The 8,606-nt window shown below is 45.4% G+C and overlaps 1 protein-coding gene across 3 annotated transcripts in view; it reads left to right on the top strand.

The window, feature by feature from the left end:
- The window catches only part of LOC108251671 (neuronal PAS domain-containing protein 3), a 208,052-nt gene that overhangs the window by 188,989 nt on the left and 10,457 nt on the right, over positions 1-8,606 (top strand). For all 3 annotated transcript variants that reach the window (XM_037977635.1, XM_037977636.1, XM_037977637.1), the window contains 3 exons: positions 2,959-3,077; positions 3,268-3,461; positions 4,747-4,853. In XM_037977635.1, coding sequence (XP_037833563.1) covers positions 2,959-3,077; positions 3,268-3,461; positions 4,747-4,853 — 420 coding nt within the window. The remainder of the gene's footprint in view (positions 1-2,958; positions 3,078-3,267; positions 3,462-4,746; positions 4,854-8,606) is intronic.

Genomic DNA, 8,606 nt, shown 5'->3' with positions numbered 1-8,606 from the left:
TCCATCCATCCATCCATCCATCATCCATCCATCCATCCACCCATCCGTCATCCTTCCATCCATCCATCCATCCATCCATCCATCTATCATCCATCCATCCATCCATCCATCCATCATCCATTCATCATCCATCCATCCATCCATCATCCATCCATCCATCTGTCCGTTCATCCATCCCTCCATCCATCCATCCGTCCAAAGCCCCGCCCCTTTTTGAGTAAAAACGACCCCTCCGTTTAGACTGGCAGTAAATTCAGCTCCAGATGTTTTTCTAAGAACATCTTTTAAACGTTTATCATCTTAAATATTCTGGTCCATTGCCGCTGGTCAACGTTCTCCAGCGTTATTTAGAAGAACTTTAAGAAATCTCTGGAGTTATAAGCTGAATACCCTGGGGAAAATCTTTCTCTCAGTCGTCGTGTTTTTCTTCATAAAGCTGCTTTATTTACCCGTTTTGTGTCCAAGTTAGGGTAAACTCTGCTAACCTTTTTGACTGACCTGATGGCAGAACTCCTGCAGAACATGTTCCTGTTCCTTAAACATCCAGAGGATCCGTCAGAGTTCCTGCAGAGACGAGGTCTTCACGCAGACCTTCTCTTGTGATCATCAGCTGTTAAACCTTCACATAAATCAGTGAAGAGAATTTAATTTGGTCAGAGAGCTGATGGAACCACAGATTCCAGTCTGGATTGTGTCTGTACTGCTGTGTGGAAGAAGCAGTGGTTTCGGCTCCGTTTCAACCTGAATTTAAAGAAGTTATAGTTTACATATGCAGATGTTGTTTAACGGAGCGTCTCTTGCTGCTCTTTATTAGACTGAGACAGACAGAAAGTGTTGTTTTAATCCTCTACATGGTCTGTTTTTACAGAAACTCCACTTCTTCGCTGCAGAAAAATTCACTTTTATTTTGACATAAAAGTTTTCAGCTTTGCAAGATGTTTGTCTTCTAAGAAAAGCTTTAAACTAATGTAGTTTCCTGATGTGTTTTGACATTTTGCTGTTTGAATGTCATGAACGGCTCGGAGATAATGGACAGTTTGACAGCAGCTCTGATTGGCTGATGAGCCCAGTTGACAGTTCTTTAACTCTGATTAAAACCTTCCAGGGATTCAGATGTTTGAAGACTGCTGGAGAAATGATTTGGTCTCATTAATGCAGGACTGAAGTTCTGTCTCTGCTAACCTGTTTGTGTTTGACTTCAGTTTCTCTGCAAACGAATCAGAAACAGAAACTTCCACAGCAGGATCTGATGATGGTCACAGTTAGACTTCTTCAGTTAGAAGAGTTTCCTGCTGGCCTTAGGACAGTTTCTTTAAAGCCGGAGACTAAAACCAGCTCTCCTGACGGAAGGCAGGTCACTTCTGAGGTTCCATGGGAGGAAATATAGAAAGGACCTGACTCCTGGTTTAAATGATTATTTAAACCAGAACAGCTGAAGACAGATGTCTCTGTCTTCTGTCCTTACTGTAGAGTCCAACAGTTTTTGTCTCTTCTGTCCTCACAGTAGAGTCCAACAGTCTCTGTGTCTTCTGTCCTTATAGTGGAGTCCAACAGTCTCTGTGTCTTCTGTCCTCATAGTGGAGTCCAACAGTCTCTGTGTCTTCTGTCCTTATAGTGGAGTCCAACAGTCTCTATGTCTTCTGTCCTCAGTAGAGTCCAACAGTCTCTGTGTCTTCTGTCCTTATAGTAGAGTCCAACAGTCTCTGTGTCTTCTGTCCTTATAGTGGAGTCCAACAGTCTCTGTGTCTTCTGTCCTTATAGTGGAGTCCAACAGTCTCTATGTCTTCTGTCCTCAGTAGAGTCCAACAGTCTCTGTGTCTTCTGTCCTTATAGTAGAGTCCAACAGTCTCTGTGTCTTCTGTCCTTATAGTGGAGTCCAACAGTCTCTGTGTCTTCTGTCCTTATAGTGGAGTCCAACAGTCTCTATGTCTTCTGTCCTCAGTAGAGTCCAACAGTCTCTGTGTCTTCTGTCCTTATAGTAGAGTCCAACAGTCTCTGTGTCTTCTGTCCTTATAGTGGAGTCCAACAGTCTCTGTGTCTTCTGTCCTTATAGTGGAGTCCAACAGTCTCTATGTCTTCTGTCCTCAGTAGAGTCCAACAGTCTCTGTGTCTTCTGTCCTTATAGTAGAGTCCAACAGTCTCTGTGTCTTCTGTCCTTATAGTGGAGTCCAACAGTCTCTGTGTCTTCTGTCCTTATAGTGGAGTCCAACAGTCTCTATGTCTTCTGTCCTCAGTAGAGTCCAACAGTCTCTGTGTCTTCTGTCCTTATAGTAGAGTCCAACAGTCTCTGTGTCTTCTGTCCTTATAGTGGAGTCCAACAGTCTCTGTGTCTTCTGTCCTTATAGTGGAGTCCAACAGTCTCTATGTCTTCTGTCCTCAGTAGAGTCCAACAGTCTCTGTGTCTTCTGTCCTTATAGTAGAGTCCAACAGTCTCTGTGTCTTCTGTCCTTATAGTGGAGTCCAACAGTCTCTGTGTCTTCTGTCCTTATAGTGGAGTCCAACAGTCTCTATGTCTTCTGTCCTCAGTAGAGTCCAACAGTCTCTGTGTCTTCTGTCCTTATAGTAGAGTCCAACAGTCTCTGTGTCTTCTGTCCTTATAGTGGAGTCCAACAGTCTCTGTGTCTTCTGTCCTTATAGTGGAGTCCAACAGTCTCTATGTCTTCTGTCCTCAGTAGAGTCCAACAGTCTCTGTGTCTTCTGTCCTTATAGTAGAGTCCAACAGTCTCTGTGTCTTCTGTCCTTATAGTGGAGTCCAACAGTCTCTGTGTCTTCTGTCCTCAGTAGAGTCCAACAGTCTCTGTGTCTTCTGTCCTCACAGTAGAGTCCAACAGTCTCTGTGTCTTCTGTCCACAGTGGAGTCCAACACTCTCTGTGTCTTCTGTCCACAGTGGAGTCCAACACTCTCTGTGTCTTCTGTCCACAGTGGAGTCCAACAGTCTCTGTCTCTTCTGTCCACAGTGGAGTCCAGCAGTCCCAGTCTCCTCTCGCCTGATAATTCCCTGGAACGGTCCTTCTTCGTCCGGATGAAGTCAACGCTCACAAAGAGAGGGGTGCACATCAAGTCCTCAGGATATAAAGTGAGTGAATCCAGAACCAGAACGTCTCAGCATTAAAACCAGGAGACAGAGTTTTATTTACAGAGACTAAACAAAGAACTTTAACTTAATGCTTCCCGTTGATGAAAATAAAATGGCCGCTCCCTCCTTCAGCTTCAGCGTTTTTAAACCAGTGTAACAGAAACTTCCTCCCGTCTGGTTTCCTCTCCAGGTGATCCACATCACCGGCCGCCTGCGGATCCGGATGGCTCTGACCCACAGCCGCTCGGTGCCCAATCAGATCATGGGGATGGTGGTGGTGGCCCACGCCCTCCCGCCGCCGACCATCAACGAGGTCCGCATCGACTGCCAGATGTTTGTCACCAGAGTCAACATGGACCTGAAGATCGTTTACTGCGAGAACAGGTGGGAGGAACGGAGGAACGGGGCTGGGAGGGGTTAATTCAGCGGGCAGCGGGCAATCATGTAGCTGCCTCTGTGTGTGACAGCGGGCGATCATGTAACTGCCTCTGTCTTTGCCTGTGTTTGTTCGTTTGTTAGTAAAATATCTCATGAAGCCCTGGGCAGATTTATGTCTGAATGCTGAGTCAGCGTTTCTGTCACTTTCAGCTTTTAGCAACAATTAGTTCCAGTTCTGTTAATTTCAGCTTCTGAACTGGAAATCCTGGCAGATTTTAACGTCTCTTTTACTAAACTGCTTGTTTTAACTCTCAGCAGAAAATGCTGTTTCTCTAATTATTTTTTTCTGAGTGAAGTTTTTTGTATTTTTGGTTTTGATGCTGTTTGTATTCCCAGCATTCCTCCTGATGTCTCCAGCTTTTCAGACACGCAGCGAATGTTTGACCACCTGTTTCTGTATTCATGCTTCATACCTGATTTCCAGGAAGAAGAAAGTTTTTCCCCTGATGGGAGCTTTTTATTCATGAGGAATATGACCCAATCCTCCCTGGTTTAACACTGAAATACGTCTCTGATGGTTCCATCTCCTCCTCTCTGTCCAGATAAAGCAGATAGGCATCAGGATCTTGTGCAGGAGTTAACTGGCTGACTGCAGAGATTCATATCAGGCAAACTAAAAAATCATCCCTTCATGTTTTATAATAAAAAAAGAGAAGGGAAATGATAGTCGACAGATTGCTTTTTGTGGCAGGAAAAGAGGGATACAATGCTCGGCAGATGATGATATTCAGTGTGGAGCGACAGAAATCTTGTCCGTGCACTAAAGTGACGAGCGGCGCTCCCATTACGCCTCCATTTGGACGAAGACTTTGTCAGAGAATGAGAAAATGGGAGGATGTGTTTTTCCTAAAGAACATAGTGTGCAGACATGAGTCTGTCCCAGTGAGACAGGAGACTCTTGTGTCCGTCCTGCGGTGAATGGGCTTACTGCTTTCACCTTCTGGACGCTAATATGAAAAATATTGACTCTAAATCTGATTTAGTTTGGGATCAAATACAAATTCAGCTGTTTGAGTTTTAAATATATAAGATTTAACAGAAACATGAGTGAAAACCTGCTTCACGCTCATCTGTTAGACTCTAATAAAAGATCCAAGATTCCTTGGAGGAATGCGATGGGGGGGCTGAAACTTTGGCTCCTGAGCAGATTTTGTTGGTGACCCCGTCTGTTACTGCAGACTCTGAAGGTTAGGAGGACTTCTCCTGCTCTCATGTCTTCTCTGTCTTTCAGGATCAGTGATTACATGGACCTGACTCCGGTGGACATCGTGGGGAAGAGGTGCTACCAGTTAATCCATGCTGAGGATGTGGAGGGCATCAGGCAGAGTCACCTGGACTGTGAGTACCTTCAGAAACTGACAGCAACAGGAATGCCTATCGCCCGCTGCCTGTCAGAGTTTCAAGCAAAACCAAAGGTTGTGGAGGGTTTAGAGCAGCAGAAAGGCTGTGGTGGTTCCTGATCCTGGTAGCAGCAAACGGGGGCCTGGGTGGAGCGTGGTGGAGCGTGGTGGTCTGGTCACCCTGGCCTCGTCCTGAGGCTACGACCCCATCACACTGGCTGCAACCAGTAGGACCAGGTGACGCTCTCCACATACCTGTTAATTAATGAACACAGGCTCAGACAGAAAGAAACCAGCTGAGTGGAGCTGAAAAGGTCCAGGTTTGTCTCCTCAGTCCCAGGAACTGCTCCCAGGATCTTTGCTTCAGTGGAGCCTCCTGGTCAGAAAGTGACGCACCTTTACCTGAGAGTCCAGGTTCAGGGGCTGTGGATGGTTTCTACCATCTGATCAACCTGGGGCTGCATTTCCTCCTGCGTCCTCATCCTGGGAGGTTGGCTACAGACCCAGGAACCTGTCAGCTGTGGTCAGAGGAACATGAAGCTGCCTGGAGATGATCTTGTAGCCTTTAGCTTCAATCTTCTCTCTGAGCTCTGACCTTTGCTTCCTCAGCTCCTGCGTTACTGATTCAGGTCAAAAATACGAAGAGCGGAGCGGCGTCAGCCATGACGGGTCCTGTAGGTCGGAGAGAGCGTAGTGAGGTCATCATCCCGGGAGAAGGATGATGCTTTTAAAATATTTTGCCTCCCAGGAAATATAAAAGTCTTCTGTATCACGCAGGAACAAAATCCACTTAGAGAATTTGCTTTCTTGTATCTTTAAATCGTTTTTCTCACAGCAGCAGCTCCACAGTTTTATTATCCTGCCATAATACACTCTCTGACACACACACACACACACACACATATAAGCTAAAGTTGGTGTCCCTTTAGTGGCTGTCTGGATGATTTATTTGTTGCTGGAGTCGGATCTTTACGGCGGTGCTAAAAGCTGAGGAGGCGTTCAGAGCAGCGAGCGTTTCATGGCGTGTCCGACGCTCTGCCAGTCTGTACGCAAAACACCAAATAATTATAATTATAATTATAATATTAATAATAACAGAAGGACAGCAGAGACACAGCTCCAGTCAGGTCACCTCCCAAACAGGAAGTCTTTCTTCTTCTTCTTCGACGTGTCGCTCTGAGCTGGACGCCGTGATCGAGATGTTCTGATTCTGGTTAGAGACAAGCCGGTGGCAGGTGATAATGTACTCTCACTGTTTAGTTTCATTCATCAACATTGTTGCTGTGAAATGTTTAAAATGTAAGTCCAACAGTCGGAATAAGTGTGTAGACATATTTACCCTCTGCAGTTGTGTGAAATAAGAGACCAGTTTTCATAAAAAAGAAATAGTAACTTCTGGTTTAATATTTGTAATTAAAGTTAAATATTTGTAAAAGTTCTAAAAACCAAAAGTCCCTTCAGCTGAATGAGCTGAACGTTTTGATTTCTGAGCAGTTAGAACCTCGAAGTCTTCAGAAGAAATGGGAAACGATGTAAAAAGTGCAGAAAAGTTGAGGATGGAGGAGCTCAATCAGAGACAGGCGGGGGCTCTACGGTGGCCCGGCAGGGTCAGGTCAGGATGTGGAGTCTTTCTGCGCAGAGAGGATGTGAGGTCAGCGAGGCGAGCGGCTGCCAGCGGTTTAAACGACTAATACGACACCTTCAGTCACCTCGGCTGCTCCTTTTATTCTTCTCTTTCAAAATTAATTTCCTCTGTGAGGAGGAGGCAAAGCAAAACGAGCCGTCTCCTCCTCCTGGCCTCCATCAGGTGGAGCGCGGTCAGCTTGTTCTGAAATCATTTGGCTTCTTTATTATGGAGCTGCAGAACCACTGATTGGCTGGTGACAGGCAGGGCCGTAGCCAGACTAAAAGATACGGAGGTCCGGACCTCGGTGTCCTCAATGGTAGCTACGGCCCTGGTGACAGTGTGTGAAACACCGTGAACAATTTAATTCAGCTGCAGATTGATGCCTCTCTGATCCAGAAGGGATAAATGTTTGCTTGTATTTTAACGTCGAGGACAGAATTATTCCAGCCTGCAGCTTCTCCTCAGCTCTCTCTGCTGGCCTCAGCAGGTGTTTTCCTGTCCTCCTCCTCTGTGTCGGAGTTTCGGACCGTTGTCTTCATCGCCTCAGCAGCAGAGTTTGGTTGTTCCTCCTCCAGCTGTTTTCAGTTGTTACTTCCTGTCTTCAGCCTGTGAAACCAAACAGGAACCCATCAGCGTGTCTGTTCGCCGCGCCGCAGACTGTAATCAGAAACCTGCGGGTTCGTTCAGTGACAGTTCAGCTGCAGTTTAGAGGGATCTAAGTTTTAAAGGCTTCGGTTTGATCCGCCTCTGTTCTCTAAGTCTCCATCATTACCTGCTGACAGACGGTCTTAGCTCGGGTCAGATCTGTCCTCGTTTCCACGCCAACAACAGGCTGACAGAGACACGGAGGAGACGGAGACACGGAGACGGAGACGGAGCAGACTTTTACAGACAAAGGGAAACATTTGGAACCAGATGAAGAAGAGAGAAATATAAAACAGTGACTAACAGAAAAGCTCTTCAGACTGAGGTCTTTAAGACAAAGAAGAGAGCCGTCTGTGGGTTTCATAAAGAATGTTTTAGAAAACAGAAAAAACAAAATGTCTGCATTAAAATGTAAGTTTAATTGTTTAAAATCCAGAAGAAAAATCAAACATTTTTTTAGATTCTGTCTGAGATGGACGGATAAAATATATATTATATTTTAATAACAGGCGTAAATGAAACAGACAAATGAAGCTCGTCTTCAGGATCAGAACCGCAGAATCACCTGAACAATTAAAGGCGAAGGAATGCATATCGCCTGCCGCCTGAAGGCAGGGTTTCAGGCCTCTCCTCCTGTGTTGGGGATGACTCTCAGCTACTACCACATCAGCTCAGGTGGCTGTGGCAGACATCTTGGATCAGGTTAAAGTAGTGCTTCATGAGACGGTCAAATCAACCGACTAAAACATTATCGCCCGCCTTGATCGTTTTCTCTGCAGGATGACTTTCTGTGGGAACAAACAACAACATATAAAGATTAGTTTTAAAGCTGGAGTGGAATTAAAGTTAAACTTGTAGAAGATGAAACAATTCAAAGTAAAGAGGGAGGAGGGGAGATGAGGGAAAGTAAACAAAAAAAAAGCTTTAATATTTTACTAAAAACAAGTTTTGCTAAAACAGAAAGAATCTCCAGCAAATAGGAGGACGTCAGAACAGGAGAGAAACTCTGAGGATTTGAGCCTGCAGGCGTTTCTGCAGAGCCGTCTCTGCGGACCCTCACTGCCTTTAATGAATCCACACAAAAACACTCTGAAAGGCATATTTTATCCTGCTGGATGAAACACACACATCAGAGGAAGACTCTGAGGAAGAACCTGGATCCTGACTGATCCTGTCACTTTTCTACATTTATTTGTTTGGGTTTTTTCTGTTCCACCACCGCTCCTCGGATCGTTTTGTCCTGAAATTAAAAATACTCATTCCTTCAGGAGGGAAAGTATTAAGAAATGAAGCAAAGAGGAAGAGGAGGGTCCAGACAAGTCCAAAGGTCCGGTTCTGAGACGGACGGATGAACCGAATGTTCCACCACAGGAACCAAGAAGAACCCTTCTGAAGGAACATTAACCCCAGTGTTCAGCATGGTGGTGGTGCTGTCATAATCTGGGGCTGTACTAAAAAAGACAAGTCCAAAGGTCTGGT

This window comes from Kryptolebias marmoratus, linkage group LG10, assembly GCF_001649575.2.
Source record: "Kryptolebias marmoratus isolate JLee-2015 linkage group LG10, ASM164957v2, whole genome shotgun sequence".
Classification (NCBI taxonomy): domain Eukaryota; kingdom Metazoa; phylum Chordata; class Actinopteri; order Cyprinodontiformes; family Rivulidae; genus Kryptolebias; species Kryptolebias marmoratus.
This window is presented reverse-complemented; position numbering and strand designations above follow the sequence as displayed.